The sequence below is a fragment of the Saccostrea echinata genome, unplaced genomic scaffold (genome assembly GCF_033153115.1).
Source record: "Saccostrea echinata isolate AGI-Se365-2 ecotype Australia unplaced genomic scaffold, CSIRO_AGI_Sech_v1 ptg000050l, whole genome shotgun sequence".
Classification (NCBI taxonomy): Eukaryota; Metazoa; Mollusca; class Bivalvia; order Ostreida; family Ostreidae; genus Saccostrea; species Saccostrea echinata.
Window position 1 is genome coordinate 353,332 of NW_026889799.1, and position 21,009 is coordinate 374,340.

General features: G+C 32.5%; 1 protein-coding gene across 1 annotated transcript; it reads left to right on the plus strand.

Annotated features, from left to right (window-relative positions):
- The first annotated feature begins 13,220 nt into the window (after positions 1–13,220).
- LOC133203399 (uncharacterized) lies at positions 13,221–19,318 on the plus strand. Its single transcript, XM_061339190.1, has 5 exons — positions 13,221–13,825; positions 14,055–14,076; positions 14,820–15,050; positions 17,929–18,176; positions 19,235–19,318. Exons 1-5 carry the CDS (start codon positions 13,238–13,240, stop codon positions 19,301–19,303), a joined length of 1,158 nt encoding a protein of 385 aa, XP_061195174.1. The 5' UTR covers positions 13,221–13,237; the 3' UTR covers positions 19,304–19,318.
- The last annotated feature ends 1,691 nt before the right edge of the window (positions 19,319–21,009 follow it).

The following is a 21,009-nucleotide window of genomic DNA, read 5'->3' on the forward strand; positions in this document are numbered from 1 at the left end:
CTTGGGTCAGGGGTTCGGGTGTTAGGGTGGGGCCCTATTGATTATATTGTGAAAATGCATTGATTCTTTGAAAATCTTCTTCTCTGCTACTGGAGATTATTTAAACAAACTAAGTGCATGGTTATGATGCATAAGGATGCCTTTTCAAAAAATGTGAATTTTATGGCCCCAGGGTCAGGGGTTTTGGTGTTAGGGTGGGGCTCTATTGATTATATTGTGAAAATGCATTGATTCTTTGAAAATCTTCTTCTCTGCTACTGGAGATTATTTAAACAAACTAAGTGCATGGTTATGATGCATAAGGATGCCTTTTCAAAAATTGTGAATTTCATGGCCCCAGGGTCAGGGGTTCTGGTGTTAGGGCGGGGCTCTATTGATTATATAGTGAAAATGCATTGATTCTATGAAAATCTTCTTCTTTGCTACTGGAGATTATTTAAACAAACTAAGTGCATGATTATGATAGGCAAGGATGCCTCTTCCAATTTTTTTTAAATATATGGCCTCAGTTTTTGGGGTCCTTGAGGAGGGTGGGAGGAGGGGGGGGGCTCTATTGATTATATAGTGAAAATGCATTAATTCTATTAATTAATCATTGATTAATCCTGACTGCTCCTTAGTGTTGAGCTGATAAATAAATTGCTTAGCTATGATGAAAATGGGAGCTTCGAACAGAATTTTTAAATCTTGTGGTCCTAGGGTTAGGGGTTCTGGCATAACGAGGAGGGGGGGGGGGCTTTTGATAATATTGTGGAAAAGTGTTAATTCTTTGAAGTTCATAGTTATGATGATGAGGGTAACTCTTCCAAATTTGTAAATTTCTTGACCTTTGGTCTTGGGTTCTGGTGTTAGGGTAAGGCTTTGTTGAATCTGTAGTGCATTGTACCTGTGAAATTCTTCTCTGCTTTGGGCATATCGGAAGCAAACTAAGTATTAGTTTAAATGATATAAGTAAGCGTACTTCTGCCAGATTTTTGAACATCTGGACCATTTGTCTAAGCATTCTGGTCCTGGGCAGGGCTCTATTAATTTGTATTCTACTGAGAGAAGTTATTCCCTTTTCCCATTCACCTTTGATAATTAATCACAGTAAATAATGTATTTGAAAGGTTAACAGAATAAGATAATTATGCAAAAATGTTTATTGTATAATTCAAAAAGTACTTTCTAGTTTTAATAATCAGGCAGACCTGTAAGTAATAGATAAATAAAAATGAGATAAAAATAACTTACCTTATTAAAAGTTCTTCAAAGACCATAAGAGAGGTCAATGCTAGAGGTCTTAATATGGGTTTTAAAATACCACAGAAGGACTAATAGTTTGTTTATAGTCTGCATGGTGATAGTGTTAAGTGGGGGACAGATTAGAACTTAATTTATGAGTTGATACTGAATACTAGACTAATTATTTTGTTGGTCCTGATCTTCCTACTTCTCTTGCTTTAGGGCAACAAAGCTTCATCTATCAGTGTATTTAACTTCTAAATTGTTCTATTATACTCAGGTGACCGTTAAGGCCCTTGGGCCTCTTGTTATCATCTGTAAAATGCATTCAATAAGGAGTAGATCAGAAAAATTTACAATGAAAAGGATTCTGTATGTCCAGTGCCCAGATTGTGGCTCCATGAACAAAGCGTATTAACAGTGATTAAGGAAAGATGCTTTACCCAACAGACAATGTCAAAGGTCGGGGAGTATTTGATATTAATGTCAAAGTGCTACAGGTTATTGAATATAATTTATAAGGATATATTTTTTTTTGTCATTATAGGACTGGAATGCATCATATGAAATGAAATTTTAGTTAATGATCAATAACGAAAAATTTTAGAAGGGGCATACCACTGAGTCACAGAATTTTGTACATGAATGCTTGCCTTGAAAAAGAATTACATGTACATATATATATTTCTGCTTGCAGATTTGGATTTGTTTACTATAGCCTACTTCTTCTTTCAAAATTATAAAGTCAATTGATTATAAGAACCTTTAGGTTGAAAACCTTTATTCCTTTTCTTTTAACTGCTCTAATAAATTTTTCTCAATTAGAATACATGAAATTTTTGAGTGAAGTAACTTTTTTATCCCTGATTTCTGTACAATATGATGACACAAACCTGGCACTAAGCAAGATAAACATACCGGTACTTATGATGTGTTATAAATGTGCGTTATTGTTTACATGTAAAGTACACTGTATATATTATATATACAACTGTACATGCAGTATGCATTTAAATAATAAAATGAAATATTTGGAGATTATATTTCAAAAGTATGGTGCATGCTGGAACGTGAGAAACACATTTCAATAATCTATTCTCCACCATGAATATATATACACTGTAGTCCTCATAAAACTGAAAAATCATAGATGTTGCATATTCATAAGTTTTATGCTTCCTTTGTTTTCATCCTTTATATGTATGTTATTGATAATGATTCAATTCAAGCAGCCTATATCTAGCTTTAAATATGGTATATATCTTAACTGACATGACTCAGTCTGTAATACACATGTACTAGTTGAATATAGTTAATATTTTATGTATTGACTAGACTTAAAAAATATTCTTATGAAATTAAGTTGATTGAAATACTTATCTACATGCAACTTAGGAATTATTTGTAAAGTATGCAGTCTGTTAAGGGGAATAAATTTTGCTTTAAAGCAATCTGATTATTAGTCCCCTACAAGTGAAACCAGAGGGGACTATAGGTTTCCTCTTCGTCTGTCTGCCCATCTATCTGTCTGTCTGTTCAGATGTCTAGCTGTCTCTCTGTCTGTCAGTCTGTCCCACTTGGTTTTCCGTACTTTTTTCTAAACGCTTGGAGATATTGAGCTCATTTTTGGTATGCGAATGTATCCTGATGAGTTATAGATCAAGTTTGCATTTGGTTTTGCTTCATTGATTTTTGACGGAATTATGACCTTTTAAATTTTTAATGGTTTTCCACATTTTTTGTTTTAAAAGCTTGAACACATTGAGCTAATTTTTTTAATAAGACTTTAAATTAATTGATAGATCAAGTTTGAATTTCATTCCGCTTCATTGATTTTTGACTGAATTAGGACATTTTCAATTTTTCATGGGAACCAGTTTTCACTTGCCAATAGGGGACTAGTATTGCTGTGGCAATACTCACAGAATGCTTGTTTACCATCGTTCTATTATTTCTATATTTTTTTTTTATACCTGTTATAATTTTGTCATTATACATGATATTCAAAAGATGCATACAATATGTACCGAGACGAGCCTTATTTTCCTCCTGCATAACGGACGACAAAAGGTGCAGTCAAGCACCAGCATATATTGTCGTCGGCGACAATTTGTACAGTCAAGGCCGGCATATATTGTCGTCGATATATTGTTTTGACGAATAATTACTTGAGAAAAAAGAGATATAGACAAACACACACACGCACGGAGGGGGACAGGCAGTATTCTTCGCAATACTATAGGGAGAAAATTTTGTTGGTCAGAAAATTGTGTCCAGGATTGATGTACATCACTATGATATGTCAAGATACTAACATTCTTGAGATATCTGATAAATCAGCCTCTTCTTTTTTCTTGTAATATATACTTGGAGATTGAATACATGTATTAGTTTTTTTGTCCAGTAGTAATGATTATTTGGAAAATATATTTTTCCGCTAATTATACAATCAATGCCGGTATAATTGGTGTTTGGGTTGGCATTTTAAATTACCTGAACTGGAAGTTCAAGTGAGCTTTTCTGATCACATTTTGTCTGACCGTCCCTCAGTCTGTAAACTCACAATTTCAGCTTCTCAAGAACTAATGGGTCAATTTCAGGCAAACTTGCCACAAAGCATCGGTGGATAAAGGGGATTCTAGTTTGTTCCAATGAAAGGCCATGTCTTCTTTCCAGGGAAGTAAAGAAAAATCTTCTCAAGAACCACTGTGTCAGAAAAGTTGAAACTTATGTGAATGCTTCTTTATAAAGTGTAGATTCAGTTTTATCCGGATCATGTCCCTAGGGGGAAGGGTGTGGCTACAATAGGTGATGAAAGTTTTTCCTAAAATATTTAGAAAATATCTTTCTATTTCTTTCAAAAAGTACTGGGTTAGAAGAGATGATACTTTTGTGAAAGCTTCTTTACATAGCGTAAGTTCAATTTTGAGGTGCTGGCGGGAGAAAGATCCCTTACTGCTCAATGATCCTGAGTGCCAAGTATAGGTTTTAATTTGCATCCATTCACCGGCATGTGGTGACGTCTACATGCGAATGAAAAATTCAAAATCAGTTTTGTTCAAATCATGGCTCCAGACGTACGGTTGGGCCACAATGGGTGATCAAAGTTTATATAGGAATATATAGAGAAAATCTTTAAAAATCTTCTAAATAAAAAAAACAGACAGACAGATGTAGCACCGGCGCACCCCTTGCTCCCCCCCCCCCCCCCCCGCCCTGTGGTTTGGTTTTTCTGCTTTGGTAAATTCTATAGGTTTAATTTGTATATATTCTCAATTAAGTCAAGAGGTAAAATTCCCTAATGAAATAATTTACTTAACATATACATAACATATACATATACATTGATACATCTTTACATACAAATGACTTTTTATTTTTTTTTTTTTTTTGCTTGAAAAAAAAATCTGAACAGCCCCCCCCCCCCCCCGAAATTTCTGGATCCACCATTGAGAACAGAGTAGGCCCGTTGTTTATATGGAAGCACCATCAAGTAGTGCAGATTCATGTATCTTCAAATCGAACCGGGCCTTTGATGGGGCCACAATGGGCGATCAAAGTCTCACAGAGGAATATATGGGAAAATTCTTTAAAAATTATCTTTTCAAAAACAACAAAGCGATGATTAGTCATATATATATATATATATATATATATATATATATATATATATATATATATATATATATATATATATATATATATATATATATATATATATATATATGGATTGATTGATTGATATTATTGTTTAACGCCGAGTCGGCAATATTTTAGCCATATTTCGGAGATCAATTTAAGTGTATATGACCATTTTTAAAGTTTTTGGTTTCTCTGGCCATATTTATATGGAGCATTGCCGTGCAGCGCCATGCGACATGTTCTGTTGAACGACAATATGCGCAGTGAGGGTAGGTACACATTGTCGCCGGCGACAATATGAACAAAACGATAAAATGTACCGTCACAATTAAGCTACATTAAATAGCATACCAGATACGTCAGTGTGATTCATACACCAATTACATTTACAAAACAATAAAAAAAAAAAACAAAAACAAAAGAAATCGCCGGTGACAATATGAACAGAACGACAAAATGCACCGTCACAATTAAGCTACATTAAATAGCATACCAGATACGTCAGTATGATTCATACACCAATTACATTCACAAAACAAACAAAAAAACAAGAAAAGAAATCTTTAAGCAACAATATCTGTGGGGCGACAATATGTACAGTGAGGGTGAGGCACATAATGTCGCCAGCGACAATATGTACATGAATAACTTTTCTGACGGCGACAATATGTACTGATGGACGACAATATGTGCAGTGAGGGTAGGTACATATTGTCGCCGCCGACAATATGTACAAAACGACAATATGTACCGTCACACACCTTCTCTGAAAAACCAAGCGGGGGGTATAAGTCCACTTTGGACAGTTCTAGTTTTATTTCATAACCTTGACCTTATAATTATGACCTTGAACATTAAATGATCTATTGTGATGACATAGGTGATTAAAACTAAAGGACAATTAAATGTGAGAAATTGATGTATACATTCAGATCATTTCCTGATAAATCAATATTACAGATAAACCAGTAAAAGTTTTTGAACTTTTGTCAATGATAAGAAAATTTAGTCCATAACACCCAATTTTTTTATTTTTCAGAAGGTGAATATTTGAGGATGATTTGGTATAAATTTCAAATAAATCCTATGTTTGTGTCTTTTTAAATAGTAAAATGAAGAAGGTATTGTCCGTTTTCTCTATATAATCCTATGTAAAATTACACGTAGGACCAATAAAAATGACCATATTTTGAGCGCTGTTACCTGACAAACTAGTCGGGGAATATTTTTCTTTCTTGGCACAGAGTTTACTTATGAACTGACAATTCACCATACAAAATTTTTCAAAAGTCGTATGTTTGGAACTTACACCCACGAGACTCCGTAAAAAAAAATCTGGGGTCGACACACCTTTTTCCCATTTTTGTATTCTAAAATGCAGTACGTTATTGATAATGTAACAGTTTTGTCTATCTCAGCTCGTTTAAAATATAAACATTTGCAAATATTGTTCTTAGATTAACATATTCAAAAGCAAATATTTTTAATTCTGTGTGAACTTATTAGGGGGTCAGAGGTCAAAGCGGGGTCAAATTAATCACACCGCGCCATGATACCTTGCCTATCCAACTTATAACTTGACAGCAATAATGGAGAAAAAGAATTGAAACATGTCCGTATTTCTTCTATCAGCAGATGCACATTCAGTATTCTTTTGGTGTGACAAAACGTATCTTGCTGAAATACCACCGCTTCGACTTCTGAATCACATGTCTCTAAATCTACTGAGAAGGTGTTTGGGCTTCACAGGATTTTATCACTTACGTGACCAACCAAGTTCATTTCCAAAGAAACCTTATTATTTATTTCTTAGATATATCGCCTTCAACTGATGGGTTACAAAAAAGAATGAAGTCTTGCAACTCTTTTTTCGTCGTCTACCTCATTTCCCTAAAACTTCATGTGATTGTTTATCTTAGCATAACAAAAAATGAAACATGCATACATCAATACATTTGTTATAAACTCTTCCTCCTTTTCATAATTATATTTCCGTCCCCCAAATGTCTGTGAATAAGACAACATCAATGAAACCCTACTAAGGAAATTTTCACGTTATAATCTTTGAGAATAAAATAAACATTTCTTATAAAGTTTAATGATTGATATTCTTGACGATTCACTTGCTCAAAAACAAAGTTGTTGTGAGATCAAAATTTTTTATGATAAATTTAAACAGGAATTAGGAGTTTGGTTGTTTTATGTATGGAGGATTAAGTCACTTTTGCCACCTCTTACATGTAGAAGAAATTAACAGCGAAACAGCGAAATTAATATTTTCCAAAATTCTATCTATCAATCTAAGATTTAAAATTAACATCAAATCTTAAGTCCTTCGTTTTTTTTTTTTTTTTTTTTTTTTTTTTTTTTTTTTTTTTTTTTTGATTAACTGTAAAAATACCGGAAGGTGAAGCTTAATTTAATATTGCGCAGGACTTAGATAAACAAGACATACCGGGTAAGCATGGTAAAAACGTATCATGTTTACTTTTCACGAGTACGGGAAAAAACAACTGTGATGTCACACATAAGCTAAATAAGCGAAATTAGATTTACCTACATGTATAAAAGAATTCTGACAACAACCATGTAAAAATAATTGTTCCCTAATTAACAAAATACCCTTACATGTGCTGTTTTTGATTCTTTTTATGTAATAATACTCGCAAGGTATTCACCACGAACGATTTTGCTGTACTAAGAGATCCTGTATGACGTCTCAGACTTGTTGATGCGCAGTGTAGGGAGACAGAGGAGTGGATCAATATATTCCGCATTTTGTTAATATTTACAAGAAAGTTAAAATTTTCTCAATATTTTTATATAAGATGGTGAAGTAAAACATATTGTCAAAAAATATACAAGTACTGATAATTTGAGTCAGGTTTTGCACTTCTTTTATCAGAGGCTATGACGTAGTTAAACTGAGTCATTTGACCATGTGTATATCATCCCCTTAAATTGATAGGTTATATAAGCATACAAATGATATTGATTTCGGATAATTCTAGAAGAATAAGTTAGTTGTTAGTGGCTTCTTTTTTCTCTAATATTTCTTGGCATCCACGAAAAAAATAGTACAAGGCAAAGATGTATGAGAATCACATATATATCATAAATCGATTCATTGAGATGAAATACGACACATATGCTTATAAGTAAGCAAAGGCTTACGGGACTATACTGTAGATTATCGTAGAAGCTTGCTGTTCGATTTGAAAACAAATTAATATATAGTGTGAGCAGTACTTACAGTCCCTGAAACGTTCTACTTTCCCACTTGAACGGTGAGCGAACGCTGAACAAATGCAGAGCGAATGGTGAGTGAACGATGTGTGAATGCTGAACGATACTTGGTGAACGATGGGTGAACGGTGAGCGAACGCAGAACGCGAACGGAGCGCATATGCGAGCGCAAAGTGAACGGTGAACAAACGGTGAACGCAAGATGAACGATTTATTCGGAATGCCTCTGATCTTTTCCTTGAATTGAAACTATTCTATTGTATTCTAATGCCTGATGCTAAAAAATAAATAAATAATAATTAAACAAATCAATGAAAATTGTCCTAAGAAAGACAATACATGCTCATTAAGTAAAATTAATTTAAGTTTCTTACAATATTTTCTGCACATAAGTACGATGTTTAAATTCAACTTTGTAATAACACGATTTTTATCGCTATATAACATTGTAATTGTTACCGAAGGCCATAGTATAAAAGATAAAATTAATCTAGTTGTAAAATAAATATGTATATTCTTATTTGATATAGAAAACAGTACAAATAATGTGGATTTTAGAAGAGAAAACTACGGACTTATAGAATGAATTACAACGGTTTTAACAACCGTATATATATTTCCGTGCCAAGGCGATTCCGTGTAAAATAATGAGAAAAAAAAATTAAATATTTTACAAAGGGATCTGAACATACTGCATAAATACACTCTTATTTTAAAATTTTAATGCAATAATATATTTATGTGTCAGTTTTATTTTTTATGATGATTTATTGAGCAGACTTCTACACGTATCTGTAGACATTTCCCGGCCGTGATTATACTCGAAGATGACACAAAGAGGCATTCATATTATTTGTTATAGATTTTCACAACTTGATATTTTAGTAATATGCTGTCATAGTTTTTACTACACTGAAAAATGAGAGAGGGAGAGAGAGAGAGAGATTCGGTTTACCTATACCAAACAAAAATTCTAAAAAAAAAAATTCTAAATATATCAGGCATATATCAGGCAGTGAAAGTAACCCTTTTTTTTAAATCAGCAAATCCATTTGTTTTACAGTCATAATCGGTTTTATTTTCCTGCTTCAAGTTCACACGAAGTCCACGTGCTTGACCTGTCAATCAAAATTATTCGACACAGTGCAGGTGTGAAAGTCTCGTCACATCGAAGGAAACGTGTTAGTATTTCCAAGAAGTTTTAATATTTTCTCTTATCATTTCTAGATCTGATTCTAATATTTTCAAAAACAAAAATAATAAATGAATTAAATGCATTGGGAATAAACACTTGGAATGATTAAGCCGCTTGAATTTGAAACAGACTCCCTGCCAATTTAAAATATCACCGCCGGCGCATGAATATTTTGAACTACTATTGTTTAATAACTTTGTTAAGATGCATGTTTGTTTTGAGACTGAAATTTTTGTGCTACAAAACACATTAACTTCTTTTTAAATGTTAATTAAAATAAACTGGAAATATGTCAAGATAATGATAAGACAGATTTAAGACGGAAGTTTAAGATTAAAATTAATGCAGTGATAAAGCATATTTCATTGACAACTCCAGAAAGCAGTTTATTTTCTTAATAACTAAACTTAAATTTTCATTGATACTTTATTTTGCAGCTAATTTTTCTATGAAATTTTACTCTGGACCTTTTAAAAATATGACATATAATATATCCCAAATAGCTGACCTGACCTGAAAGCTCGCGAGAGCTATTCTATTCACCTTTCATTAGGACTACAACCTTCTGCCTGTTTGTAAACTTTTACATTTTAAACTGTTTTTTAGAAGGAACCTTATCTTCACTTTTCACCAAATTTGTTTAAAAAACATTCTTTTTTTAAGGTGATTAAAGGTTGCTTTTTTTCAAGTGAAAACACACACTTAAGTTCTTTTAATTTATTCTTTTAATTATTTTTTAATGTATTTAAAAATTCCTGATATGGAGTAGATTTAGGTTTGTTCAAATCAATCTCCGGGAGTAGGGTGTGGCCACAAAGTTTTACATTGGAATAGGGCAAATATTCAAAAGTCTTTGTAATGCTTAACAACGCCATAATTATGCAGTAAAAATGTTTGTAGCAATCACGCTTATTATGAATTTACGCTTATAGTGAAGTGATTTTTATACCCTATGACTTAAGAATATATTGTAAACTTAACGGATTTTACGAATTACGCTTAACGAAGCTAAAATGTCTGTCCTTGGGACTTCATTATAAGCGTATTTTACTGTATAAATATTAATATGTTTGCGTCCTCAGGTAGTGAAGATTAAAGTTTGTTGAAATCATGGCTTTCAGAGTAAGGTTGGATCACTACAGGGAGTTGAGTTTTTAGATGGGAATGTATAGGAGAAAAATCTTTATACATCTTTCTTTATTTTATTGACTGACTGTAAAATTATCGAATAATAATGTTGATCTCAAAATTGAACAGGACATCATTAACAAGATACAAGCATGAAAAATACGTGTCACGGGAGTACGGGAAAAATCAACTTTGACGTCACACGTAAGCGAAATAAGATATACCTACGTATAACATTTTCATCATCAGCCATGCAGAAATAATGTTTGTTTTCCCTGTTTTCAAAATATCTCATCATACAATGATTATGACTTTTTTTTTTTACATAATAATACTGCCAGTGTGTTCACCGAGTATGATAAGGTTGTACAAACAGATCGAGTATGATGTCACCGACTTGTTGGACGCGCTTTGTAGGGAAACAGAGGAGTGGAACAACATATTTGATAATTTGTTAATTTTTACAAAAATTTTAAAACTTGTATTATTTTTATACAAGATGTTAATTAAAGTAAAAGAAATTGTTAAAAATTTATACAAGAACTGATGGTTTACACGTTTTGCGCTTATATAAACAAAGATTATGATGTAGTTAAACAGAGTAATGTGACCATGTATCAGTCATCCCCTTAACTGAGAACTGTGGCCAATGGGCTTTCTGTTTAAGATAATGATGATAAAAAGAAAAAGATATAGAGGATATTCAATGTTTTGTAGATGAATATGGAATTTCTTTCACGAGTTTACAGGATTTTTTTTATATTTTCAAGAGTGCGAAGCACGAGTGAAAATATCAAAAAATCCTGTCCCACGAGTGAAATAAATTTCATATTCATCTACAAAACATTGAATTTTCTGTTTATTACATTTTCTTTGATTTTCCCTTTGCCTCTGTCTTTCTTAACACAGTGTTATAGGCTTGACGTCATAGTTGAGTGGTTGAGACGTCATAGCTTAGCAGTTGTGAGATTGGAAACATTACATAGCATGGAATTTAGCAACATATCTGGGAAGAATTTTGCAGTTTTAGCTCTATCAAGATGGTTAGTTATTATCTCTATCTTATGCCAGGCCAGAAATTATTTTTTACTTACTTTGATATCCTTTCACACTGTGAGAGAATATCATTTTGGTATCCTTTCACACTGTGAGAGAATATCACTTTTATTCAATAAATAAATCACAGTATTTCACTGTTGAAAATGTAATAAAATGATTTTTTTAATGATTCAAAAATAATTCTGCATTTTGTCATAAATAATTGCAATGAAAATAATTTGGATAAAAAACAATTTGAATTTCATAGTTATAACTACATGTAGTTAATTCATAGCAAACTATTGAAAAACAAGTTGATGATCGTGAATATCAACAATCTTTTAAGTCATCATTTTAGAAGTTCTATGGTCGATACAATGACTTTGTCGGCAAAAAAAAAAAAAAATCTAAAACAATCTATCTTTTCTCAGTTTGAATTTATGAGAAATATTTTAGTGGTGAATGCCTGTTTCCCTTTGTTCATACTAAATGTGTTTATTCGTTAGAGAGTATTTTAAAAAATGTAACTTGAAATGTTTTATCAGCTAATGTAGCAAAATCACTCTTGTTTGAACTTTGAGTTCAATTATCAATTTAATAACCGCATAATTTGGAAAATGCCATTTTTAAAAATGATTGCTTGAATATGTGCTGCTTTATGTCACATTTGAGAATTGTTTTGTCATATAAAGGCGTCCCCATATTGCGATAAAGGGCTTCAAATTAAGACTTATACTCGGCTTTTAAGGTCATTGAGCAGTGAGGATTATTTTTTATCCCGCGAACGCCTACCCTGGCATAGGACTCAAGTTTCTAAGGTCTCACCAGAAAGATTTTTAACTTCTAATACCGGGCACTGGGCGAAAGAACAGACACTAACAATTTTTACATCTTCGGTTTGACGCCGCGCGGAGGATGAGAGTCGAACTGGAGCCTCCCAATTATGAAGCGGACGCATTTCAATTGAAAAAATATGTTAAGAAATTAAATGGAAAAGTATAACATATATTTGCTAAAATCGTTCGAACCATTATGTGTATATGATATTGAAAAATGCTATTAAGCTTTCATTATGGGGCATTTTCAATATGAATTGGGTAATCTTATTATGTTGTAGATTAATATACTTCAATATTCATTTAGACTGCAGATGCATTATACGACACGATTCTAGACATACTACAGGACAATAAAAGTCTTAAAGCACACTTGAACAGAGAGAGATGCTTCATTCTTGGTCTTCCAAAGAAGGAAATTCCTTTCCAGGACTCGCTTTTAGACCTTGAGAAATGCATTGTGTCAATTGCAAAAGAGAAGAGATGGAAGGAAACTATTCCAACTGATTGGGCACTCTGCGAGATTGTCTTAAGAGAAATCAAACGAAAGAATGAACGTTTTGAAGCTGACATTAGAATTATGGATGTAAACGAATGTGCAATAAAGTGCTTCGGTTCCAATAAAGAAAAAAACTCGCAAATTAGAGATGTTTTGAAACTTTTTCATGACATCGGGATGATACTCCATATTAATGAAAAACATCTTTCGGATATTGTAATCATCGACATCCAGTGGTTTGTTGATTCTTTCAAAAATATAATCACAGACCCAAACCAAGTAAGAGATATTGCAGAGAACCGTACCCAATGGCGTGATTTCAACCAGAACGGGAATCTTTCTGATATACTTTTGACAAGCATTTGGAGAAGTAAAAAATTTAAAATAAATATACACCCACCTGATACAAAAAGATATCTTCTGCATTACATGCAGCGCCTAGGCCTGATAGCTGTGGGTAACGAAACCCACTACATACCGAGTGTAAACAAACGTACATTTGATGCTGCTGCTGAATTTTCACACTGTCAGAGTAAAACGTCGGTGCTTGTCTATAGATTCGAGTTTTTACCGTACTTCTTTTACTTTCGACTTATTGTTGCCTGTTTAACAGGAACCAGTGGAGAATGGGAAGTTTTGGAGGACAATGGTTTATGCTTGTTTAAAGACATAGCCTGTTTTTCTTACAGACAACACAGTGTAGCGCTTGCAGTAAATAAATACTCCATACAACTTCAGGTTTTTAAACCTTCCAATGATTCCCTCACAAAAGAAGTCATATTAGAAGTACGTGATACTATTGACCGGTTGCTGAATGATCTCACAAAAACTTTTCATAGGAAGATCATGTTTACTGTTGGATTCCAATGTTCAAAACAAGAAGTGTTCAGTGATCTTGATGGATGTTTTGTCGCCGAAATTGAACTTACAGGAAAAGGAAATATAACTTGTCCTAGACATCAAATGAAAAATCACCATATTCTCCGTGAATCAGATCTTCTTGGATACTGGAAGCCGGTAAAGTATAACTTACATAAAACTTTTCATCCAGTGTACATGATTTTTTTCTTCAGAAATGTAAATTATATTCACCGTTTGTTATCTTCACCACTTTAAACTTTTCAGCTCATCTAGACGATTTCTTTCTCTAGAAATGCAAAATATATTTACTTTTCGTTATCTTCTCCCCTTTCATTTAAATTTTTTATCACAATTTTTAACTTAAATGTTTTTAAATACAATTCAGGATGCTGAAATTGAAAAGCCAGGTCTGTACTTTTTATTAGTTTTTTCCTTTTGCTTAATTTCAAATTGTTTGCTTGTGTCCAGGATCTCATGCAAATTTACACAGAACTGTAAAATATTTAAAAAGAAATGAAAAATGGAATTCAATTTTCATTTAGTATTGAATGCACAGTCGTTATACATCCAATTTTATTTTCGTTTTTATTGAAAAAGTTGATCTGAAACTAGAAAAAAAAAATATCCTTTTAAATTTATCTATCACCAAACTATTTTTACACTGGAAATACAAAAGCTGTTATTACAAACAGCTTTTATGCAAAATTGTTCATGTTTCTGAAACCAATACATATTAATTTGGAAAAATATATGCAAGTAATATTTGACTTCTTTTCTAATACCCAGTTCTGATTCATAAAGTTTTATTTCTGTGTTTAATGCAGTGAAAACAATCATTTTACACAGAAATATTTGCATCAATGCGGATATGCTAAGTGTTTAACTCAGCAATATTGGAATTTGTCAATGACATACTCGATGTTATAGCTCAAAAGATATGACTGCCAGAGCATTTGATCAGAAACAGAGTTTCATATGACATGTTAATTTGTTTAATTGTTGTAGTGGCATCTACTATTCGGTATCAATATATATATATCACATATTCCTTAGTCGATCTTGGTGTATATTAATTGTCGTCTACCTCAAACATTTTTCACTGTCGCCAATTTTATATTAAATTTAAGTATTTTAAGTCAACTATTTTTAGTTTCTGTTTCCACTGGAGACCAGTTTTCTCAACTTTATGAAGAAGGACTTAAAAAATTCCATTTCAAGACATTTGAAAAGCTTACAAGAGTTGGATGGGAAGCTCTGCAGATTTATTTTGATACGATATTCCCAAAACAGTTGCTCATCAAAATTCGAACGTCAGCAAAACAAGACAAAGTAAAGAAAATATTTCGTCTCAGTGATGATCAGTGTGCTCGTTTGTTCCCAGGTAACTATCTTATGCTATACCAATTTGATGCCTCCATTACAATGAAGCATTACTGTTTGTCATTTTCACTGATTTCATTTTTTCATGAAAGTGAACGGTGATTTTCTGGTGTGTGAATAAGGATGTCTTACGTGAAATATGGAGATAACAAACAGCATTCATGCTCAAAGTCCATTTAAACAATATAAATCGGAAGCAGAGCAAACATGGACCTCTTAAACATCAGAGATGGGATCAGGTGCCATGAAGGAGTGAGTAAGCATCACCTGCTTACCGGTCACTCCCGCTGTGTGCTTTTTGTCATGATCGAAAAAAACGGAGGAATCCGTCGACAATTCTGTTTGTAAATTATGGCATTACAATTAGTTTGAAAAACGCCAATCAGCATTTGGCTTCATGATGAGTTGTATTTGCTGACAAGGTCATTGTATCGACCAAAAACCTGAGAAATGATGACTCCAAACTAGACGGTCGATATCCTTGTTTCCTAAGCTTGTTTGTCAATAGCTTGCCTCATTTTAGAAATTGTTCATACGTGGAGCATGGTCTTGCGTATCGAATCAATTGAGAGACATAAACCCCATATGCAGGTGATAAGAGTATATTGCTGCATAAGTACCCTTACAATTGAAAAATTTAAGTCATCACGTTTATCTTAAAGCTTGGTTCTTAGATTACCGTTAATGTCCTTTTCTAGTAAAATATCCGAATATGAAACAGATGTGCCAGACTCTGTGGTATCTTTTATTTCAAGCTCATTTAGATATATCGAGTCGACATATGAATGGAAGAACTATTGTTAATTGATAATACCTCGTCGATATATCGAAATGTCGAGTTGAAGGCCACAGCAAGTGTTTTCTTCTTGTCATGTACAAGCCTTTGAATATATTCTCTTTAATATGAATACAAAAAAGGTCTTCTAATAATGAGACAATTGGTACCCATGGGAATACCAACAGCTTGTTGGAAGATCTGATCTCCACAAAATACATAGATATTGTCAATCAGAAACTCGAACATCTTTTTAATATCAACTTCAAAGTACCTGTGTGTACGATCAGAATGTTTTTACTAAAATAATTTTGCAAATGTCCAATGACAAGGTAAGTATATCAACGAGTTCCATTTTTATTTTCAAAAAAGCACTTGTCTATGATGCAAAAATACCTGGACTTTAATTTATCGTGGGGAAATGTTGTATAAAGTGTAGAAAAGTCGTACATTTTGATGTTATTGTTTTTGGTAAAATCTCGTGATTTCAAAATTTCTAAAAGTTCCTTGGAGTTTTTAAGTATCCACATCTGATTTACACCAATTCTCAAATAAACTGTTATACAGTACTCCTGAAGCTTTGCCTTTACTGTTGTAAATAATTTAGTGAGGAATTAAGAAAGAGGTAGAACATTTACTGGAACCCGCTATGTATCTTTGTAAGGATTTTTATGGAGATTTGGAATCCAGTATAGGTATGGTAATTAAAATTAATTTTGATTGTTGGGAATATTAAAAATATTTTAAACTGACATATGGTTCTGAAGAGTTTCCTCCTTAGAAAAAGAAGCTATGGTTATAAGTTGGCTTATCACTCGCAGAATTAAATTCTAGTTTCTCTAAAATGCAATTCATATACTTAGCCTTACAAACAAATACAATATTGTTACTTGCTATGTTTATGGGATCTAGTGCATACTGATCATGTAATCTAATTCTTGTTTAACTTCTGCATTGTCGATGACAGAAGGATAGAAGATTTTCATATTGGCCCTCGATCGCTTAATACGAGATTTCAACAGCCATCTAATATTTTTAATCTATTCTGACAAAGTCTAAGATCTTTTTTATGTTTGGCTCTTTTTTTTTTTTAAAGAAATCATAATATTTATAAAAGTTTGACGCCAGTTAAAAGATCGGGTTTCCCTAAACTTTGGCCGTCTTAAAAATTAATTTGATTTAAGGTCCTCAGTATTTATTATATTTACGTCACCAGTAATGAAGTGTCCAGCAGGACTATAGTTGTAAGGTGAAGAAGAACATGAACATGTTGGAGGATTATGTTTCATATGCTCTATATCTAGGCACTGTAAAGGTTTTTTTTAAGTTAAAAAGTTTGGGAGCAATTGTCGATGTGTATTAAGTAACCGAGCTACCGCAGAAATGTAAGTACATTCACCATTTTAATGAGTTTTGAATATACCTTGCCTTTTTGTAAAAGTATAATTGTTCATAGAACTTTTAGGATACTGTAGTACTCCACATTTTCGCAACAACTTATTTTCGCGAGTTATACATTTGGTATTAATGAGCGGGACAAAATTTTCACAAATCCTAGTTTTTGCTATATATATCCAATGCTAATAAAATATACGCGAGAAGAAAATTTTCGTGAGCATACGGTCTCACGTAATTATACGAAAATAAAGTTGTCGACAAAAGTGACTTAAAGTAAATTATTAAAGCGGCATTCTTTCATACGTATCGAGTAAATCAATTACTTCGAAATGTTACCCTGATGAAAAACGGTTCAATTCCCTTTAACATATTTCTTCAGTTTAGAGTAAAATTAAAAAATTAAAGGAGACTTACCTGTAAGGTAAACTCTAATTAGAATTTTCCGGAGCACCAAGGAACGTTGGGTATTACGAGAGATATGCAAGCCTACTCCCAGATTGGTATTTAACTCAATATATGAATATTCTTGAATTAAAATAAAAAGCAATTTAAAAATGTAAAGTTTTGATTTATTTATATAAATCACCCTTGGTCCCATGGGAGGGAGATCAAGGGTGGGCACGTAATACCCAACGTTCCTTGGTGCTTTGGAGAATTCTAATAAAATTTACTTTGTGTACTAATTTAGTCTTCACATTTTGTGTAGATGACAAATCAGACCCATCATCTTCCTCGTTTGATGTGACGATGATGTATCAGATGCTGCGTAATCGCAATCCTAGTCTTCCATCACCCACTAAAGGATGGGGGAGGACTCCTAGTGAAAACCATATAACCCAGACCGATGACGTGGAAAGAATCCGGATGTACAGAAACCAAGTAGTCCATGAACCTGATGCAACAAGAAAATTAAATAAAAAGGATCTCGAGAAAAAAGGACGAGATTTGGCTCAGGTGACATTTTCATCCACTCGTGTCATTCCGAAAAACCAGAATACCACAAAAATCAATGCTTGAGAAAAAACTGTTGAAAGAAAGAAAAAAAATATATTTTTACCCTATCTTTTATACCAGGGGTAATTCCTTATCAATAGATTATTTTAATGGAGTAATGAAATTCAGAAAGTAATCAAACAATGCTTTGAATGGAAACAAAAATGAGAGAATGTTCTTCTATTGGAGGAGTATCGGATGAGTGAAATGTTTAATTTGAGAACAGTCTCCCGCGTGGCGAAGTGGTTAGAGTCGTTAGTACTGCTCTAGAGTCGCGAAGTAAGGAGTTGATCCTTAGGTCGCAGTTTCGAATCCCACTGTGGGACGTGGAGACCGGTCCTTCGGATGAGATCGTATAAACCAAGGTTACATGTCGCAGTAGGTGCTTGCACGAAAAAGATCTCCCACTGCTCAATGGCCGTAAGTGCCGTGTATAGGACAAAATTTGCAGCTCTCCACCGGCAAGTGGTGGCGTCTCCATATGAGTGAAAAATTCTCGAGAGGGACGTTAAACAACATACAAACAAAATTTGAGAATATATATCTCTGCTGATATTATTGATGGACACTGTAGTGATCAACTAACATTAGTAACTGTTTAAAGCACGAAATTTCAAAAAATATAAAACACATAAACTTTGCCTGATATCTTCTGAATTTTTATATATTGTTATGAAATTAAGTTATTTCTTTCACTCTGTTAAAATATGTACAACACACAGAAAGAATTTATTTTCAACGTAAATTACAGAAAACATTGGTTTTGTGAATTTGAATTAACTTGAATTATAAACTTAGTTTGTTTCGTCATCTTAACATTCTTTTTTCTTGGTACCCATACTTTGAATTTCATTTTGAGAGGACACAAAATTTTATTTTTTAACAACTATTTCATTACGTTTTTTCTTCCTTTTTCTATTTTAATCTTTTGTTTAAAGTTGTGAACGAATTTGTAAACTAAAACAAAATTTTAATTATGTTATTTTTTCTTATATGAAATCCATAAAGTTATTTTGTAGGCAATACTGAGGTTGAGTAATGGAACTCTACAAAGTGAGATCATAAAGGTGATGGAACATACAAAATAAGTAAGTAATCAACTTTTTGTCACGTAATACTACACGCCAAGACATTCAGCTGATAAAAAATTCTAGGGAATGAGAATTAAGTATTTTCTTTGAGAAAATGACAATGTAGTAAAAGCTAAGTAAAAGGAAATATATATGAACACCAATGCTTTACAAATTACGTAGATGACATTATAAACTCTGGCAAAATGTATACAATATATATAAAATCTCTGATGATCAATATATATGTGATGTTTATTCAGAATATAACTTTGGTCAATACATCCCATCAGTTTACAAAAATAGCACATAACAACATATATTACAAAAATGATGACTCTCAATGAGCCTAAATTAGGGGGTGAAACCCCTGGTCAAGTGTTCCTCTGTCCAACAGTTCCACTCGTTTATAGTATCAAAAACTAATGTGATATTGGATAAAGCAGTACAATACATAATTCAAAGTTATAGTACAATACGCCGTGTACAACGCTCATTCTACATTAAGGAATAATGCTACACAAAAATTTCATATAACAGATTTTTAAAAAAACTTCTCTATTGAAATATGGTTTCAGCCTGCCAAGATTTCTATTAAACTGTCTCTTAACAACTTTAAATGAATTTTTGTATTATAAAAAGAAATGACACAAAATACATGCATTTGAATGTTATGCCACAGCGCTTACTTTAAAGACACATACATTGTTTCAAGGATATGCCAATTTTACTTTATTTGTTCAGATGACTCAATGTCAAATACAAATTCTTATTTATTTATCATTTTCAGGCCTCAAATAAGCTCTTTCATTAAAAAGGATAAATCAACAAGATTTCGGAGACCTAGCTTGAGATTAAAAGCAAGATAATGTTACAGGGAGCCGAATAACAAAAAGCAAATTTTGAACTGAAGCAGCTCTGATGACGCACCTTGTGACTAAGCTTAACATTATGACCATATTAAATGAATGTTATCGACAGGATGTAATACCAAATTATAAATATTACTCTAGTAAAAGTGTTTATCATTCATTTAAAATTACTAAGGGATTGAAATTATTTACTTTTAGGAATTGGAGTAGTTGATTTATACATGTATATCTCAATATCTGGATTTTCCTGCAGTTTCTTTTTTAAAATCATTTTCTTGTTTCATATTTTAGAGATTATTTAAAGAAGTTGTTAAACTTTTTTTTAATTAATTTACTCTCCGCATGACGTTAAGATAGTAAATCGAGTGAATAGCGAGCTTGAAATTATTTTAACTTGCCATACAAATTATGAAATTTCCATTTTCATTAGTTTTGTGAGATAGATATACATGTAAAGCTTAAATGGAAAATTTTTGCATCTGTTTTATTTTGTCAACAATCAAATTATATTGTACAGTAGTGTAATAAATCCTGTTTTTTTTTTAATGATACAACTTCTGTGTTTATTTATCTCAAAGCACTTTAGATGCTTGACAGGGTTTATGTGTGTACATACTGTATTTGATTCATATTGTTCAGCCTCCGTATATTTTAAAAAAACCATCTTTCATCATAATATTGTGAAAAAAACTGCTGCATTCAACTAAAAAAACTTGCAAAAATTTGTTTTTGCAATTTATTTGTCATTGGAACACATATATCTAATTAATTGATTATAGTGTGTGCTATGCAATCTAATATTGTTGTCTTTACAGTAAAACACGCTTATTATGAAGTGCCAGGGATGGATGA